Source organism: Thermobia domestica, chromosome 1 (genome assembly GCF_964235325.1).
Source record: "Thermobia domestica chromosome 1, izTheDome1.hap1.1, whole genome shotgun sequence".
NCBI classification, from domain to species: Eukaryota; Metazoa; Arthropoda; class Insecta; order Zygentoma; family Lepismatidae; genus Thermobia; species Thermobia domestica.
This window is the reverse complement of record NC_137454.1, coordinates 35142571-35163331: the sequence shown is the minus strand read 5'-3', so window position 1 is coordinate 35163331 and position 20761 is coordinate 35142571. Positions and strand designations below refer to the sequence as shown.

The following is a 20761-nucleotide window of genomic DNA, read 5'->3' as shown; positions in this document are numbered from 1 at the left end:
GCTATAGCTATCCACATGTGATTTATGGGTGTTACTACTAACACTTAATTTGTATTCTGACTAACACTTAATTTGTATTCTGCAATTTCGCTTAAAAAATCCAAAACCTCATGCCAGTTGTAAGGTACACTGGTGAAAATTTGCCGTTTTTCTTGAGGCATGATCGATATTAACCCGGGTGAATTTAAACCAGTAAACATAGTCCCATACGTATCCCATCTTTCCTTGATCATTTGCCACAAACCGCATGAAAATCAGACTTCAGTTAGAAATTCTAGATCAAAATGAAATCTGTGAGTTTTAAAAGAATCACCCTGTACATAGTATTTAAAACAGAAAATCAAATTGACAATACTATCATGGTACGCACAAAATATACTTGAAAAATAAGTTTCACCAGCTCCGCTGAGACTGGTAATGTCTCATAATGCCTGCATAAGAAACTTCCATAAAATTAAGGCTATATAACATTTTGCATATTTCTATGGCCCAATGCCTCTCTAAATATACTAGATTTAGCCAAAAATAGGACAAATTGTCATCACTACCACCTTGCAAACGATAACATCATTGCAACGGAACAACAAAATCGTTGCAGAATGGAATTGTGCTATGGTCGTGATCAGCGGGTTGCCAAATGCGGTTTATTTTAGAATCCAAATTCAACAAAATCTACTTTCCACGGAATTAAAAGAATAATTTAAATAGAATAGAGCAAAACGAAAACTCACCGGACTTTTAACGTCCGGTTTCAAAAACGAACGTCTGATAAAATATCGGACGGTTGGCAGCCCTATGTGAACATTTCGGGGATTCGGGTTGTATCTGTAAACGCAAATCGACTGGCCGTCCATCGACTACTGAAGAGACAGAGGAACTAGTTCATACATTTTCGGCATGATGTGTGCCGTGCTACGCGAAGTGCTCACATAGAACACTTGACATGTTTGAAGAAAACTGTCTCAGTTTATCTTTCTTAGTACATGTTCTGCTAGAGTCGACCAAAATGTCTCAGTTATAAATATGATTAAGGACAGTGTTGTCAAAATGTTAACACAGAAAGTCGCCAAATGGGAGATTAAATGACTCTAATATAATGCTTATAATGTGTTAGACCAGTTTCAGGTCATAGCTGTATCTATTTTACAAAAGCATAAAAGAGAAATGAATTATATGTAGCTAACAATAAATGTTCTATGTCACTGAGATTAAGCACGTTAGCAATAATTTCCTTTTCAGTACTGTATATACTATAGTATTGTATGGTCAACTTTACTTCAATTAAATAAAAAAAAAGCATCACTAGAAAACACGTACAATATTTACAACACTTTAGAAAAAATGTGCAAAATAAAGAAAATGTAATCTTCACCCACTTCAGTTCCATACGCACTTCTATAGACATCTGCTAACGCTATGTTATTTGTGCCCCTCAATGGAAGCTCTGAAAAATTAATTGACATTAAAATCTCCTGAGGTACATGATAGGTACATGTGATTGGTACTATCTGAGAGCCTACTCTATTCTTACAAGAGCGACGCATGAACCATAATCCTACGATAATTAGGGATGAAGCTGTACCTTCTTGACTGAAAGTCAACAAAAGCACTTAAAAACCCCATACCTTTAAAGGCTTAAACGATTTTCATCATGCATTCTCATTCACACCCGAAAAAAATATCTTCGATTATTCTTTCTATCACTGAAGGTAATAATTTCTATTTCTTCTTCTTTCATTTGTATACACATTATCATTTTTTCATTATTATGTCACTTATTTCTTCTTCGTTAGTTTTGTATACTTATTCTTATTTCTTTATTTGTTCAATATTATTATAGATAAAACTAGCAGCGTTCACCCCGCTTCGCTGCGGTCACCCCGGAACGCAATAAACGTTGTTACTTAGATAATTTTTACTTTTTCGCTTTCAAGTGATATGATAAAAACCATAGAAGATTGCAGTAAATGTTAACATTATATCGCCTGTCATTTATGTTAACCCGCCCCGCTTCGCTGCGGTCACCCCGGAACGCAATAAACTTTGTTACTTAGATAATTTTTACTTTTTCGCTTTCAAATTGCAGTAAATGTTAACATTATAGCGCCTGTCATTTATGTTAACCCGCCGAGTCACATGGTCATGCGGGTTGCATATAAATACGTTTATTTTTACCTATGATGAACTAATAACAAAGGATTTGTACGTATGGACACTTGAATGGTCAATTATCTCAAGACACTGGTAATTAAAAATTAAAGTGATATGATAAAAACCATCTAGGGTCCAAATCCTAACAACCCCCCAAAAATGAAAGAAATTGGTTCAGCCGCATTAGCGTGATGAGTTCACAAAGGATTTGTGCGTTCTCTTTTATATATATAGATAAATTTTAACTTCTACCTATTACTGCAGGTTATCATTTCTCCTTCTTCTTTGTTAAAACTTGTTTTAAACATATTATCATTTCTTTTTCTTCTTCTTCGTTTGTTTTGTATGCATATTATCATTTCTTTATTTGTTCATTATTATAGATAAAATAAATTTTGTTGTGTTTTTCAATGTTTTCATTTCAGAGATTAAAAGATCGTCAGCGTGTGTACGGGCAGCATCATTGTACAGTATGACTTCTAGCTACGTTTCATCATCATCGTCAATATGGAAGAATATTATTTTAGTGTATGTGTAAAGTAACAAACTGAGAACAGTAACAAACCTGTTCGAGCTTCCGAAGCACAATTTGCTCATAAGGGGGAAAGCGTCCCACCTTCCCCCCCTGATGGGCACCCTTGACAACGAGCGTGCTGATTATAACAGAAATTATTTACAACTACGCAATTACAATTATTCTCTTTTGGACTAATGCTCACTTAAAAATAAAATACATAAATTGTTCTAAAACAAAAAAGCGTTTAAAATTACATGTTTAGTGTTCAGCCTTTGTATGTTTAGGTAGCCTACTTTGAGTACATAAGTAGTTTCTCCAATTACACTCGCCAACTTCAAGTTGGGTCATTATCAAATTCTACAGATCTAAAAACGATTATGGGACATAAGTATTGCATTACACGGGACAGAAAATTATGAATTCATGAGCTGAACCAATTTACAGTACATGGAACGCTATTTAAATGTAGCATATGTCTTGTGAAATGTTTTGTATGTGCAGATCAACATATTTTACATTTGGGAAAGCTTTACATGCTTTTGCTAACTTAAGTTAAAGAAAAATGTAACATTTAGTAATTAAGACAAAGACATTTCCGCGCCATGCTATTACAAACAAGCATAATTACATTAATTTCTCAATTTTGAGGTGAGATAAATATAATTTCCAGTTCGTAGCCAATATAGATGATATGTCCTACCACCGAATATTAAATGCCTTTGTGTTTAGAAGATAAGGAAGAAAATTGAGGATAGTTTGGTATTATTGGTGTGATTTCTTGAAGACAGATTTTGACGCCGTATTGCAGAAAATAGACATTTTTACGCATATCTCGCATAAAAATTGATATCTGATTTATGCCTGATAGATTCAAGGTAATATATTAGACCTATAATATGGATTTTTCTTTTCATTCTTGATAACATATGTGTACAGACGTACAGTTGGTTTAACTGTTAGAGGTAGTAGATAAATAAATAACAAATCTTGATAATAAACGTTTTGATGATAATTTAAAATACTGTTAAATTGGAAGGAATCTTATGTTTCGCTGCTGTCTCAGTTTAGGTAAACATATATTTGTAAAATTTACGAAAGAAATGCATGCCCGTATCCAAGGGGGTCTAGAGACCGGGCCACCCTAAAGTTTTACTAGCCCTCTGAAATTTTCATGGTAGGCTTGCAAATGAACTATAATATGGTGACGAACAATAAAATCGTTGGATTGCCTTCCCCCCCGCTAAATATTACCGGGCCCCTTACATTTTTAGGCTGGCTATGAACTTAAAGAAATGTGATGTATTATTTTGGAAGATCAATGTATAAGTACTGGAAATGTTCGGAATTTACCTCTTACATGTGCAATAAGGTAGAAATATGGAATGCAAAGAGTCAAACTTACTATGTCACACATCATAAAGAACCCACGATGAAGTGAGGTGCTATGTGAAGGCAGTTACAAAGTGAGGGTTAACTGTCGCAGATGGCAGCCTCGAAATGCAAACTTTACGGAAAAATGAACAGATCAGACGAAATGACAGCATAAGAGTATTAAAAAAAACAAATACTATTAGTATAGGTCGTTTAATAAGAGGAAAATCCCAGTTAAATTCTGGACTAGCCTATATGAATTCCCCTATTAATGTAATATTAGGTATACCAGCAATAGAGCATAATATGGCCCTCTGCTGCACTTGAGCCCTAGCTCAGTTAGATAGAATTCTAGCTTTTACAGGGCCACTTAGCAGAAGTTGGTTAGTTTTTCTGTTAAGTACGTATGGCGTAACTCACCACGCTGTATTTGCGCCCAATACACTAAGCCATCCTAAAGGAAATTTGTACTCAGTCATACAACACCTCCCTTAAGACTCACTTTCTAAAATACTAACTGTAAGAGTGGAATTCTTGATAAAAAGAAAGGAAAATATCATGAATGAATGTATGTTTACAAGAACGCCAGAAAATCATCCCGTAGTGTAAAATGTGATTGTGAAATGATTATTTTCTTAGTGTAGTCTTGCACCCTTATCATATTATTGAGGTACTTTTGAGAAACAGGCGATATTAAAACACTACCAAATAAAAGTTTAGATTTAAGATGTTCTTTATATATGTCGTATCACTAAATGACATTAGTTCCTATTTTTCTATAACTCTTATGATGTTTGAAATCTGCCTAGTTTTATTCGAACACGGATTAGTGTGAAATATTCAACCTAATCCAGAATTAAGGGAAATGCCTAAATATTTGAAGGCAGGGATATCCCTTTTATTACTAGCTTTGAATTTAATATTGCGTTTTTTGTGAACACAATGATATTAGTATTGTCCCAATCTATTATTAAAAAAATATTTGTTTCACCTTGATTGTATGACATGAATTAATTCTCATAAATTTGTGATACTTCTATTTCTTAAAATTTGAACGTAAAAATGATGAAATCATTCGCATTATCAAATAGACACAAGTGTTGTTTTTTTTTTTTAATTTCAGTGTTAATTTAAAGATATTTCACTCTCCTAAACTATTTTTTCGATATGCTTACCAAGTGTTAATTTTATTCAAAAGGTACAATATGGGTTGTAATTTTCTTTTGATGCACATAATCTTATTTTCCACCTAATTTAGAAACTAATTTATGTAAACCCAAATGATATAACTGGGGTACTAACGTACAAGTAACAGTGCAACGATTTCCAGTATACCTTGAAAGATAGTTTCTTATCAGAGTAGCTTGATTCTTGTGTAGAGATTCACTTTAAGAGGGCTTAACCCGTATACTGCACCAGTACTATATGTATAAATACAGCATACGGATACAAATGACATTCATTCATTCAAATATTTATTTCGTCTTTTTAATCATACATATTGCATGATTACGTGCTTATTAATAAGGCTCGTCAAAGATACAAAGATATGAAACATACACAGTTATGACAAATATATATTGATTAAATTAAACTATACATCTACGATATAAAAGAACTACAAAAGTTATATATTCTCAACACATGGGCGCTCGAAGGTGCAGGCAGGGTGGGGACCGGGCCCCCCTCTGGCTCACGAAAATGTATACGTAATATAGCAAACCACGTATATTTAATACCAGAAATACCAGACGAAATATAGCAACCATGGAGATTGCCCCCCCTCTAGAAAATTTTCTTCTGGCGCCCCTGTCTCAATACCATTAGTAGGCAAATTCAAGTGCCCAAGACATTAACTCACGTGTGCTAGGTGTACACTAAAAGCAAGAAATATAACTAACAGAGTATATTTATCATTTAAGTTAATCATTTGCCTTGTTTAGCATACTTAACATAATCTTAGGGAATAACACTGAAAAATTTGATTACATTTATTAACCCTTTAACGGTATACAGTACTATCCTGTACATTATTGCAACGTCCTTTCGAATATTTACAGGTAACTTACATCATCAACAATTATTAATAATAAAATTACTAAATAGATGTGAAGTTGAAATCTGCTTAACACTCAACAGATGCATGTATTCCCTTTAATATTATTCCCGTCAATACGACTGTTTCAATACAGGGCTGTAAAAACTTTTTCCTTACTTCTTTGTGGACCACAGATTATGTCAAAGTAAGATTTAACACTTCCATGACATTAATATATTAAGGAGATGATATAAACTCGGTCATGCTTCGGTCAGATTATACCGCTTGTAACCATTTAACAGGTTGAGTTAACACCTGAGCAGTATTAAGATGAAGATAGGGTGGAAGAATAGGTCCTGCCCCCAATAGAGATAAAACTTGGACCTTCAGGTTGGTAGGTAGTAGCTTTTCAATATGCCATTCCAGCTCTTAGAACAAAGCCATACGAAAAAGATGGTGGGGGGCATTGTTTCGTAAACTTTAGGAAGAAACATGAATTATGATCTCAAAAAATAAACATATAAGAAATCGGAATATATGTGGATCTTCTCTGTAGCATGCATAAAACGCGAGAATATCTAATACAAAGTCTGCACTTGTAAGCACATAAAAACGTACAGAGTGAGGTGCAAGAGTATGCACATAAACTTAATTTCGATCTAGCTGCATTATATTGAGAACTAAAAGAAAGTTTCAAACATGAATGGAAATATTCATCCTTGGACAACCAAATGATACAATTTGTGGGTCCAAGGTACATAGTGTGCTTCAGAGAAAAACAATTAAACAAAACGAGTCAAATGCGTACTCTTAGATTGCTTGAAGTCAAAGAGTGCGCAAACAAAATGTGTAAGAGTGTGAATTAACAGTAATCACACACGAACGGTCCCTGTCCTTCATATCCCGAATAAGCGTCGTGTCACCATGTTTTGCACTGTCCACACTGAAACCAGTCATCAAATGATTCACGACATCGCGCACAAGAGTTATTTCAGCTTCACTTAATTCGTTCTCTTAGGTTGAGAATGGTCCTGGAACTACTAGTTGTTCTTCCTCTGGAATCTTATTGGCCTTTGACCTCGCTTTTTCAATTTTTTCCTCTTTGTATCGTTCGCTTTGTTTTCTTCTATCTTCCGTAGCAGTCTTTTCTTGCTCGGTGATGATAATATTTCAAACTGTTTCAGTGTAGCTTTTCATTTCTTGGTGAGCGAAGCTCTTAGTAATATACACACATCGAAAATACTTTGACGCGGAGACACTTTTGTGCAAATGGACACGGGGAAGCTGTTAGTGTTGGCAGATGTTGAGGACTGTGGAGAATTGACGATGCAGATAAATGCTTGCTGGTCTGAGACGATGATTGAAGTGCTTCATCAGTCACATTGTTATGATTATCTATAGTCTGAGCAGGTGAAGCATTCTCGCACTCAGTAGCGTTATCATCATCCGTAACCGTAATTGTTCGTACCTCTGATGAGGTGAAGTCTTCATCGGAAAATATATCATGATTGAAATGGTAAATGCAAGTTGCTGAGAAAGCATTTTCTGCTTTCTGAACATTCACCACTCTTGTATACGCAGCGTTGGAAAGCATTGCAACGTATTATTACTGTAACCGCTTTTCTAAGATTAGATGTGAGCCATTTGTCAACATTCTTATAAGCATTCATCACCATCATGGGTATTCTGCTCTTACAGGCAGGTCACTTGCCGCAGCTGAGAAGCTTCCATCCGCCATGGTCTTCCAGTAACGTCTTCGCCTTCACGTATAATCTTTGTTTTTATATCGTCCATTAATTGTAGACTCCCTCGCCCTCTCCCTCTTTTTCGTTCCAGCATACCCACTAGCACGTCCCTCATGATACAGTTTCTTCTCAGGCAATATCCCAACCAGTTTCTCTTCCTCTTCTCAATAATACATAAAAGTATTCTTTTATCCCCCATCATTTCTAACACCCTTCCATTCATCTTCCGTTCGACCTTCAATTCTTTTCCACACCCTCATTTCAAAGGCTTCCAGTCGTTTTTCATCACTTTTACGTAATGTCCATGTTTCCGCTCCATACAGTATAACACTCCATATGAAGCATTTTATGTCTTTTTCTCATCTCTTTATTCAAAGTCCCACAAAACAAACTTTTCTTCCTCCTAAAGGCTACTTTCGCCATTCCTATTCTTGCTTTTATTTCAAGTTCGTATTTCATATCATTACTAAGAATACTATCCAGATATCGAAAACTATTCACTTGTTCTATTTTCTCCCCTCCCACTTTTATATTCGACACAGAGCTCTTCGTTCCAATCACCATGTCTTTTGTCTTTCTAACATTTATTTTCATCCCATGTTCTTCAAAGTCCTTCCTCAAGTTTTCTAACATTCTATTGATTTTCTTTTCTGATTCTGCAACAAGCGCCATATCATCTGCAAATCTTATACATATAATCATTCTACCTCCTACCGAAATACCATCTTCACCGTGTACTTCCCTCTGTCAGTTCCTCCCCTATCCTAACACTTACTTGTTGGTTCATATATAAGTTTCTTATTAGTCTTTTATCTTTCCATTCCAATCCAATCTTCTTTAGAACTCCCAACAACTATTCCCAATTCACGCGGTCAAAAGCCTTTTCTAGATCAATAGATAAAACATACACGTGTTTTAATTGAGCCGAGCTGAAAAATCCTTTGTCTTGTGTCTGCATTTTATGACTCGCGTGAGATGAAATCAACAGAAGAGTAATATAATAAGCTCGATAAAACAGTACTGCACCAAGAGAACAATGAGAGACATGATTATCTAAAATGAGGTTTGGTCATGGCTTGATGTAGTTAGCAAAATGTTCCAGACACGTTAAAAACCTTTTGCATTGGACTTCGTTGAATCCAACAGCTCTCACAGTACCACATTGCTCCGTTGTCCGTAAGGATAGATTTTGCCTCTTACAGAAACTCAGCAGCCAGTCTTTTCCTGCTCTCTTCTTAGTTGCGTTGAATCTGGAATGAATACCATTTCTTTCCGCGAATTCATAAGCTAAATCCATGAGTTGCCTGCGAGTTAACCCATGAAATCTTTCATCCATTTGTCGAATATATGTAGCTAATTCTTTCTCCAATTCCAAATCAAACACATTGCAGAGTCTTCCCAAAAAATCCGGAATAGTACCCAGAAACGACACAGAAAAGAAAGTGCATTGCGTTTAATGTAAACCTAAACAGAGTTGAGTTGAATTGAATTTGAGTTTAACGTCCCTTTCAGCAGCGACGCTATAAGAGACGTGGACTTACTGATTAACGTGGAATCCGAACCACATGAGCTCCCGCCGAGAATCGAATCCGGGTCTCGCACGCCAAAGGCGCGTATGCTAACCGCTTAGCCACGGATGAGTTCTAAACATATACAGAGGAGGATTAAAGATGAAAACACAAAATATAAGTAATTAATCGAAATTCAGTTGTCTTGTACTTTTATCTCATGAAAACCGTAGAAATAATATTGCAGAAACTGAACATAATTACAAGTGTCTCTGAATAATATGAATGCAACAGTTGAATAATGATAGATATTCGAAGTTTATAATTCAAATTACCCTTAGTAATTATAACTGCCAGTTTACAAGTTTTATACGACGTATAGACACGTGACGTTATGAGCGTGCTATTTGAAATTATTAATCTCGCAAATTTTGAAAGTATTATTCTGTATCATCTAATATACTTTATGCTTACAATTCTTCTCTGCAACACATCACTGGTTTAGTAAACTTAAAATACATTCGTGCGCATTTAACTACTATTGTCAAGGGACGAATTATTATGGCGCTTCGGAGACATTTAATTCCGTCTCCAGCGAAACCGTTGTAGCCAACAATTTGGTCACAATTTGCTGTAATGCTTGGATCACAACAACTTACCTTAAGACAGAATCAAACTAGTCTTCAAAACATCATAAGTACTTGATCCATCACAGCACGGTTTGAACGTCAGAAAATACGTTTCAATGTACCTTTAGGATGTGATTATGCACATTTCAAAAAGATGTCAGAGAAACTTTCTTTCCGTTTCCATGTGAGAACTGGCGTCCCAAATGTTTTTCACCGAGGTTTCTTACATCCCGTATGTCTTATCAATGGTTAGTTGAAATACGTTTGACTGATTATAGAATGTTTAAAATAAGGTCGCGAGTTCGTATTTCATAAGATACTTACAATGGGCAGATAAGGAATGTGAACATTGACATTTACAAGCGTAAAACTAAAAATGTCCGCACTTTCGCCATAATTTTCTTTGTGTTGGCCACACTGCCTTCTGCGCTCTCATGCTGCAATGTAGTACCCTTGTAATTACGCTACAGGGGTGCAGGAAGTGATGCATCCACGGATGTGTGACCAATGAGATACGCAAATTTATGGACCGATGAAGAGAGTCCTATTTTGTACTACGTTAAAGAAACGAGAGTGTGGATAACTTTAGATTTACCCTTGTATGTAAGTTACTTTTCAGAGAAGACGTTATCAAGTATTTTCATTTTCAGTCTCTTTCCTAAAGTGCTTTCGTTAGTGCCGATATCTCTCTTCGACTTTCCTAGTTCTATTCTTTGACACGCCTCTTCCAATAGTTCTTGTGTAAATACAAGCTTCCGTTCTACTTGTTTTTTATACTTTCCCATCCTTTAACACCTGTCACAACATTACATAACTTGTTAACAGTCTTAAAGCTTAAAGAGGATAACGAACAACAAACTAGCTGCAGATTTTTAAATGCCATAACCCACTTCTCCCTAATTTAGTAGTGGTAATATTTAGGTCACTCCACGTAAGTTGGAAAAATAAAACAGAAATTGGTCACTTTTAATATTACAGTCAAATTTTTACATTGAAACAATCTACTTGAAACATATTGAGTGGTGACCAAGAGTACACATGCGCACTCTTACCCGTCTCGTGCATGCGGATTCTTACCTGCACCCCACTTGCTTCCTGAAATCGTCCTACATAACAAAATGTTGGCACTGACAGAAACATTACAGTCATTTGTGATATAACAACCCTGGTGTAATTACTATTCTACACAGAAAGTTTAGAGTAAGTTCCAAAATCATAAACTTATATCAAATGTATGCAAAACAATTCTTTGCCTTTTTTTGTCTTCTGTAGACCAGTTTTAGTACACTTCCATACAACTGGAGGGACTCATTCAAACACATAATGTATTTGATATCTCGATCAGTGTTACCAATTGCCCAGAAACACAGTCGCGCCCTCTTAGACGCTACATACGCTTATCCCCCTCTCCTTTAAGTCGTAATCCTTAAAGGTCAAAGTATTTGAAAGATATCCAGAGAGTGTCCGACTCATTCCAGTGAGCTGTCTGAAGTATGGCATTGGCAGTGATGATAGTGTCCTAGAACAGTGTTAAGTTATAAAGGACCTGGCTGGTGTCGTGGTCAAATATCTAAGAAAATTAATACAGTAGCTTGAATTATCTGATATGGGAAAGGATAAAACATTTGGATCTCAATGAATTCCTAACGTTCAATTCCTCATATTCCTAGGATGTACGAAAAGAATGTAATGTTTTTTTTTTTCAATTTTGCTCAAGTGAGATGTAATACCTGAGCAATTCGAGGAGCATATCAAAATTAACAAAGGGAAATGAATCCGTTGATGGCTTAACGTGGTACTGCGTTGACGCTAGACGTGAAATAAAAGAAAGAAATTTGTAATGAAAAGGTGCAGAGGGAAGAATAAAGAATTGGTAAAACTTTCTGTGAAATGCAAGCTAGTTTTGTTGTTGCATATACAGTACGCACATATTCACCACCGGTGATGCGCCTGCTCCCTACAGACTCAACCGTCGCTAGGGTCCCTTTGCTGCGCATCTACTTTCAAAGGTTAGATTAGTTTCGTGCATTTTAGTCGCCACCTATTAGAAAAGAGTGCATTTTCTGCTAAGAGAAGTTCATATTTCAAGAATATAAGTATGCTCCCATAAAATGGGATAGCACGAAGAAGTTTTTGTAGGGCCTCTTGTTACAAATATTTTAAAATGGTAAAATATAAATTATAAATATCAGTCTTGAAAGTACAAAAAATAGAAGTACATTTAATTTTAGGAAATTCACAACGCATTTGCGGTCACAAAAACTTAACAATAAAAAGAAAGAATCTAACTTACTTGAATGAAAGGTTGCATTTACATAATATGAAACTTTAGAACTCAGTCTGAGTCACATATGTAAATACATCGAAAAATCGGTCTGTCATACAAGTATCATCCTATCTGCTCATTTGCCTATTATAGGTTCAAAAGATCCAATATATTCCAATCAAACTTTTCTCGTATGCCTTATATCTTGAGAACTAAGTATAGTGTATCCAAACCTAAACTATCACTTAACTCAATATGATGTTCTTATTCCGTAGAAAATACGAAAACTCAATTTAGGGGCCGATCAAAAATCTTGTGGCCTCTGCTAAAGAAACTAACAATATCTTTCAATCAAAAATTTTCTTGTAGGCCTTATATCTGGAGAACTAATATTAGTGTAGCTAAACCAAAAACCATCACTTAACTCAGTATGGTGTTCTTATTCCGTAGAAAATACGAAAACTCAATTTAGGGGCCGATCAAAAATCTTGTGGCCTCTGCTAAAGAAACTAACAATATCTTTCAATCAAAAATTTTCTTGTAGGCCTTATATCTGGAGAACTAATATTAGTGTAGCTAAACCAAAAACCATCACTTAACTCAGTATGGTGTTCTTATTCCGTAGAAAATACGAAAACTCAATTTAGGGGCCGATCAAAAATCTTGTGGCCCCTGCTAAAGAAACTAACAATATCTTTCAATCAAAAATTTTCTTGTAGGCCTTATATCTGGAGAACTAATATTAGTGTAGCTAAACCAAAAACCATCACTTAACTCAGTATGGTGTTCTTATTCCGTAGAAAATACAAAAACTCAATTTAGGGGCCGATCAAAAATCTTGTGGCCCCTGCTAAAGAAACTAACAATATCTTTCAATCAAAAATTTTCTTGTAGGCCTTATATCTGGAGAACTAATATTAGTGTAGCTAAACCAAACACCATCACTTAACTCAGTATGGTGTTCTTATTCCGTAGAAAATACGAAAACTCAATTTAGGGGCCGATCAAAAATCTTGTGGCCCCTGCTAAAGAAACTAACAATATCTTTTAATCAAAAATTTTCTTGTAGGCCTTATATCTGGAGAACTAATATTAGTGTAGCTAAACCAAAAACCATCACTTAACTCAGTATGGTGTTCTTATTCCGTAGAAAATACGAAAACTCAATTTAGGGGCCGATCAAAAATCTTGTGGCCCCTGCTAAAGAAACTAACAATATCTTTCAATCAAAAATTTTCTTGTAGGCCTTATATCTGGAGAACTAATATTAGTGTAGCTAAACCAAAAACCATCACTTAACTCAGTATGATGTTCTTATTCCGTAGAAAATACGAAAACTCGATTTAGGAGTCGTTCAAAAACTGTCCCCCCTGATCCAAAATCTAATTATTACTGGCTAAGATAGGAATCTTTTAATTTTTTTACAAGTCCTAAAATTCTTGTTTTTCTTAACTAAATTAGAACTGAGCTATGAGAAGATTGTGAGGTTACAACATGGGTTAAGGAATTCCGACTCCAGACTTCTTTCGCTACGGAATCCAATTTTTGGCTGAGCGACATGTAAGTATTGTTGTAAATAACGCCTATTTTCATTAATTGGGCATTCTAGTTTTCATATGTTTGATCTTTGAAAATGATGCATTCAGGTTGGATATTTCATTCTCATCTACCTACTATATATTCTAGTATGATGTGGGAAAAAGTAGTTATTTATAAAAATTATGAAAGTTATAAATTCAAGAGTTAACAGCCAAACCATCTCAATGTGATCGTACTTTTCTTATTATAGTCAAATGTTATTACTTCCGTGTTTCCAACAAGGAATAAGTCTTTTGGGAAAACCAACTAAATCAATTGGAGGAAAAGCAACGATATCCAGTGCTACTTTTTTATATTTTGCATACGGCAGCAATCTCTTGGCCGAAAGAATGCATATTAATAATCCCTCGGCGGTAAGAAGAGGACCAGCAAAATTACCAGTGAGTGCCTTTTTGATAATATTACGGTATTTTAGATTAGATTACAATCTTGAATGTAAAATGTATATCTATTTTCAATTTAAACTTAATATTTTGTAAGTCCTGTTACATGCTATAAAGCGATATTCATATGCCTATAAATTAATGATCAAATTAAGTTTTTTAGAAATCAGCAACTACGTCGTTTCACTAACAATATGCGCCTAAGGTTCTAATTGCTTCTGTTGACTTCACTGGTGATGATGATGGAGCTGCAGACAGACAAGCTCATATTTTATGCTAACAATGTACTACCATGAGCAAAATAAATGACGCGTCTCTTTATTTTGAAGTTTTTTGAAAATATCTCCGTTTTCTTTATATGTTCGAAATCTCGGAAGGTTTCCCCAGCAGGACAGATTAATAACAAACCCGTTTTTAATATTTGTGTTAGATATTAGCTTAAAATAAAGAAATTAGAAGCAAAAAACATTAAATCGACAGAAATCTCGAGAATTACCAACTCTGCTAAAGTGGGAAATTTTCAAGAACGCGAGGGAATTCTGCAGTTCAACACGAAGCAGCGACATCTATGTCAGTGAGAGAAGCGTGGATTAGATCTACAAACGAAAATTTTAACGAAATATTTCTAGTATGTCTTATTATATGCATAATCAGCGAACTCCAAATATATGAATCTATGCTAAGTATTAACGTATAGATAGTGCAAATAGTGGAAATTACCTATGGGAAAAGACGAATTGTTAGCCCAATCGTAATGAAAAATCGTCTTTACTGTAGAACAGATTCAGCTTCCGTAAGAAAGCAAATAGCTCAGTTAGATAAAGCAACGAGTTTGTATACCGAAGGCATACGGTTCGAATCCCGTGAAGGACTGTTGTCATTTTTATCACTAAGGTTATTTTATTTATTTTTTATTTGGGAAAGAATCAAATTGTAACATATGTTAAAACTCAGGACGATACAAAAAAAAAAAAAAAGAGAGAGAGAGAGAAAATATCGTCGCATTTGCATTAGTGTCTCTAATTTTTGTTTGCAAACAGATTCGTAATTATTTCCCCTGTGCTCACTGATGCATAACGAATGTTTTCCAGTAAATGTTAATTCTAATTTGGAGAATTTTATAGTTTCACAATTCCTCACTACATAGTCTTCTATCTACGTGTTTGGATATTTTGATAACAGATTTCCCTATTAAATGTTTAATTTTCTCTATAAATATTTGTCTTAAATTGAAATTGTTTTGAATTTACTACATAAGCAAAGTTGCCCGAAGGAGGAGAGCTCAAGTAACAGATATTCTACGTGAAAGCAACCTATTGTAGAATGATGATGCTTCTTACCTTCAGCACATAATCTTAACGTTAGAGTGTCAGAGAGAGAAAAATCCTGTTTTTCCTCCCCTATGACCACTCATCTTAAAGCTCTACCTATAATGATTCGTGTCACATACTTTCGGCTCTCCAAAGACATTCATATTTATTATTATTATTATTATTATTATTATTATTATTATTATTATTATTATTATTATTATTCCTGTGACTTTTTGGCGCCCTTCCCCTAGTAGTAGCCTATATTTTACATTTTATCATAGTGTTTTTAATTGTTTAAACCAGGAGCGTCATTTCAGATTTTGCTTTGGGGGGGGGCAAGACCTCTTGATATAAGTAAAATTTCGCGTTTTTCACTGATTTACTACTATTCTAATGATAAACTCTATATACATCTCAAACTCAGGGGGGGGGCAAATGCCCCTCCCTGCCCTCCCTAAATGACGCCCCTGTTTTAAACCCATTTTCAAAAAGAAATCCTTACCTAGGAAAACTTCACAAAGAATATGGCCCGCTATAAACAATACCAACTCCACCCCCCCTGGTCTAGTGGCTAGCACGCCTGCCTTCTGTGGTACCGGGTCCAATTCCCGGTGAATTACTGTTGAACGATAAAAGTGGTTCGGATTCCACTATAATTAGTATCCACATCTCCCTTGCCCATTAAGGCATAACCGTGGAACGCTAAACTCAAGCAAACAAACAAACAATACTTAATTCCCGGCACTCTTTATTCTACATGCCATCTCTCAATTTTTCGATACAGCCCCCTTAGTACTATGAAACTCTCTTCTTCCATAGTGAAATGGAAAAAGATCATATAATTGCCACTACTTTACAAGAATATAAACCAAAAACGTCAGTAGAAAGCACATTATAAAATTTACTTTTTGAGGCTCGTTTTGGTGCCCCTCTTTCTCTGGCGCCCCGGGCAGTCGCCCGGCCCTTAGTCCGCCCTTGAAAGTACGGACGCATAACTAAGGACTGCGGAGGAGAGGTTAACCTTCATGTTATGCCACTGGTTTGACGTGTTTGAAATGTTCAGTAAGTGATCGGTTAGTGAAATAATTTCGACAGTTACTGATGTTTAAAGTTTAGCTAAGACAAAGCTACCTAATCAAATACATTTGATATCGGGATGTCACAATTTGATTTTTCCTCACATAAAAGAGATAAAAACAATAGTAATAAAAACCCTTACTCGTACTGGGCTCCTAACTAACTAACAACCTAATTCTTACAGACTAGTTGCTCTGACCAACTGAGTTTCGATTTCTTACGCGAAAGAAGTCTGTTATATTAAGAGGCATGCTTTTCATTATCAAAACTGTTCGAAGTAATACGAACATGGCTTAAGAACAGAGACGGAACTGAATTACCACTCGATTGACCTTGAGGGCAAATCACCAAAGCGTAAAGACGTAAGTTCAGCATGCATTTCTCTGGAGTTGTGTTCAGTATTCCTATCTGCCAGTCATGCTTGTTCGTAGAAGTAATATGTTACAAACCTGACCTTTCGATACAGCACAATAGCAAAAGAATAAAAGGGAAGGAATTCTTGCCCTTGTGAACGTTGGATACCACCATGTGCAATAAAACTGTCGCGTCTCCTTGAAGTGATATTTTATCGAAAATAACTCGTTTTCCTTTATATAGTCTATCCGAAGTTTTTGAGGGTTTCAAAATGAGGAAATTTTACTGACAAACAAGGACGCATTCAGGGGTGGGTCCAGGGGGTCCGGACCCCCTCTGAAACCCCAACTTTTCTGTAAATTTAGCCTAATTTTGGGGATTATCTTTTAAAATTTTATTACAATTTATCCTAATATTGAAGTCGGACCCCTCCCGAAATAAATTACTGCATACGTGTCTCTGACAATTTTCAATATATTCGTTAAATAATAAAGTAAAATAACTAAATTAGGAGCAAAAAGCTTTAATAATAATAATAATAATAATAATAATAATAATAATAATAATAATAATAATAATAATAATAATAATAATTGAAGCGAGCTTAACGAGTTTCAACCGTACGACTCAACCAACGTTTGGGTGCCTGTTCGTTCGTCTGCTCCTCTCATAAAAGACATTTCATTTTAATGAAACTAGTAAGTGCCTTCTTTTAGCTCTGCGGAGTAACTATTGCTTGGAATATGAATCTGCAAAACATAAGAGGTAAAATTAACCAAATGGTGCAAGTTTCCACTTATATATATAAAACAATTTTGCAATATCAACTACGTGAATCTTGTCCCATAAAGAAGCCGAAACCCCTACACCGAAGAGCCCTCCGAGATTTGATCATTGTCCACACGGACTGAAATTGTCATTTGAAGCCAAGACTTTAATATGAAGCCAATAATTTCTTTAAAATAGACGGAAAATTCGGAAGTTATAAGCATTTTCATATTTTTGCCTTTTCCCATAAGGGAGCCGTAGCCCCCTATACTGAAGAGCCCCCCCCCCGGAGATTTGATCATTGTCCACTCGGACTGAATTTGTTATTTGGAACCAACACTTTAATACGAAGCAAAATATTTCTTTAAAATAGACGAAAAATTCGAAAGTTATAAACATGTTAACAATTTTGCCTTTTCTCATAAGGGGGCCGTATTAGCCTACACTGAAGAGTCCCACGAGATTTGATCATTGACCACTTGGACTGAAACTCTCATTTGAAACCAAAACTTTAATATGAAGCCAAAAATTAAACTTTTACATCAATTTAAACTGACTGGGTCCCGGTTCCCCCCACTATTGTTTAGTTTAGTTAAGTGGTAATTTGTGACAGCTTCACATCATCAAAAGAATGTTTCACTTCCCCTCCCCTCCCCCAGGAGTTCGTGCTGGATCCACCACTGGAATCAATAGACACTCTTCCTATTCTTTTTGTCACCCTTGATTGTGTAGGGGCTCCTTCGTACAAATAAAGAAGCGGTAATATTACAATCAAGGGGCGCTATATATTAGGTATTCTTTTAGTTACATACCCCTAACCGCACAGGGCCATCTTTCGTAGAATAAAAAATATTACGTGATATTCCAATCATGAAAGGGGAGAGGATGCTGTAAATATATTTCTTATTCATTTTGTCTGTCCTGCTTATCAAAAATTACTTTCTGTTGGAAGGGTACTGAAATGAGAGGGGCAAAATAAAAAGTCGTACCCCCTCCTACATGGTTGCTCAAATAAGTACTAAAGAAAGCATTTTAAACTAAGATATTTAAGATTTAAACTAGGAAACTAAGATATCCTTACATTATGTAAGGATGGCATATTCAGGATTATTATTATTATTATTATTATTATTATTATTATTATTATTATTATTATTATTATTATTATTATTATTTGAATGTTTTTGGAGCACCGAAATTTTGTGAGACAAACAACGATATGTAGAGGTTTAAGATGGGTGGTCATAGAGGAGGAAAAACAGGATTTTTCTCTGTCTGACTCTCTAACGTAAAGATTATGTGCTGAAGGTAAGAAGCATCATCATTCTACAATAGGTTGCTTTTACGTAGAATATCAATTACTTGAGTTCTCCTCCTTGGGTCTACTTACCTTATGTAGTAAATTCAAAACAATTTCAATTCAATACAAATACATTGTAAAACTTTTCCGTAATTAAACATCTAGGGAAAATTAAACATTTAATAGGGACATCTGTTATCAAAATATCCAAACACGTAGATAGAAGACTATCTAGTGAGAAATATTGTGAAACTTTATAAAATTCTCCAAATTAGAATTAACATTTACTGGGAAACATTCGTTATGCGCCAGCGAGCATATGGTGAGCAGTGAGCACAGGGGAAATAATTACGAAACTGTTTGCAAACAAAATTAGGGACGCTAGTGCAAGTGCGACAACGGCATTTTTTCTTTTTTTGGTATCGTCATGAGTTTTACACATACGTTACAATTTGATTCTTTCCCACATAAAAAAATAAATAAAATAACCGTAGTGTAGTGATAAAAATGACAACGGCATTTCCAGGGGATCGAACCCGCTACCTTCAGCATACAGACTCGTTGCTTTAACTAACTGAGCTATTTGCTTTTTACGTGAACTGAGCCTGTTCCGGTAAAGACGATATTTCATTACGATCGTCCTACCAATTCGTCCTTTTCCATAGATAATTTCCACTATTTGCTCTATCTTTATGTTAATACTTAGCATATATTCATATATTTGGAGTTTGCAGATAATGCATATAATAAGACATACTAGAAATATTCGTTAAAAGTTTAGTTTGTAGATTTAATCCACATTTCTCTCAATGACATAGATGTCGCTGCTTCGTGTTGAAATGCAGAATTCCCTCGTGTTCTTGAAAATTTCCCACTTTAGCAGAGTTGGTAATTCTCGAGATTTCTGTCGATTTAATGTTTTTTGCTTCTAATTTCTTTATTTTAAGCTAATATCTAACACAAATATTAAAAACGGGTTTGTTATTAACCTGTCCTGCTGGGGAAACCTTCCGAAATTTCGAACATATAAAGAAAACGGAGATATTTTCAAAAAACTTCAAAATAAAGAGACGCGTCATTTATTTTGCTCATGGTAGTACCTATCGCATGTGGTTGAAATGACTTGCATCGTCTGTAAGAAACACTGAGTACCAAGGCTGCTGATGATGAGTGTATGTCAATTGAGGAGTTAAATGTAATAAGAGCGTAAGCAAGTTTACGCCCTTTGCATCAAACGCATTTGTGGCTTTTGCCATGCTTGTTTAACCTCCTGGTAACATTTCAATTTAATATCGGAATAAAATGCTGTATATTACATTGTTTTATGTAAGAAAAAACACTACTTAAATTTTCAACATCGTTTTTTTTTCCAACTGCATGTTTCAGACGCCCTTATTGCATGGAACTCCCACGCATTACATTAACTAGAACCCACTAAAGAGTCCGCCTTGACCATTGTATAGTACAGTGTATCGAAAAAAAACGCTCTTTTCAGAATAATGTTACACTTAACGACCATTTTTGGCCAAATGGTGTTGATATAACAGAGAAATTTCAGATGTATACCTAAATTTTTTGAGGTGCCGTTATTCATTTAAAATTCAATAGATAAATAAAATTGTAGATAAATAAATTACCTAAAATAGTAGTTATTAAATTACAAGGTATTACCCTGATTTATGATTGGCCTTGAAATAGTTCATATATAATACAGAAAAAAATCAGAATGATACCTCCAGTTT

At 35.1% G+C, this 20761-nt stretch overlaps 1 protein-coding gene across 2 annotated transcripts in view; it reads left to right on the top strand.

Moving 5' to 3' along the window:
* Positions 1 to 3418: 3418 nt before the first annotated feature.
* Positions 3419 to 20761, top strand: part of LOC145665994 (gamma-glutamylcyclotransferase-like) — a 33237-nt gene continuing 15894 nt past the window's right edge. The window contains exons 1-3 of one of the 2 annotated variants that reach the window (XM_081733100.1): positions 3423 to 3543; positions 13687 to 13785; positions 14015 to 14204. In XM_081733100.1, the coding sequence (XP_081589226.1) occupies positions 14019 to 14204 (186 nt within the window). In that variant the 5' untranslated portion in view covers positions 3423 to 3543; positions 13687 to 13785; positions 14015 to 14018. Of the gene's footprint in view, positions 3544 to 13686; positions 13786 to 14014; positions 14205 to 20761 lie in introns of both variants that reach the window. The other variant, XM_081733105.1, reaches the window with a different exon arrangement.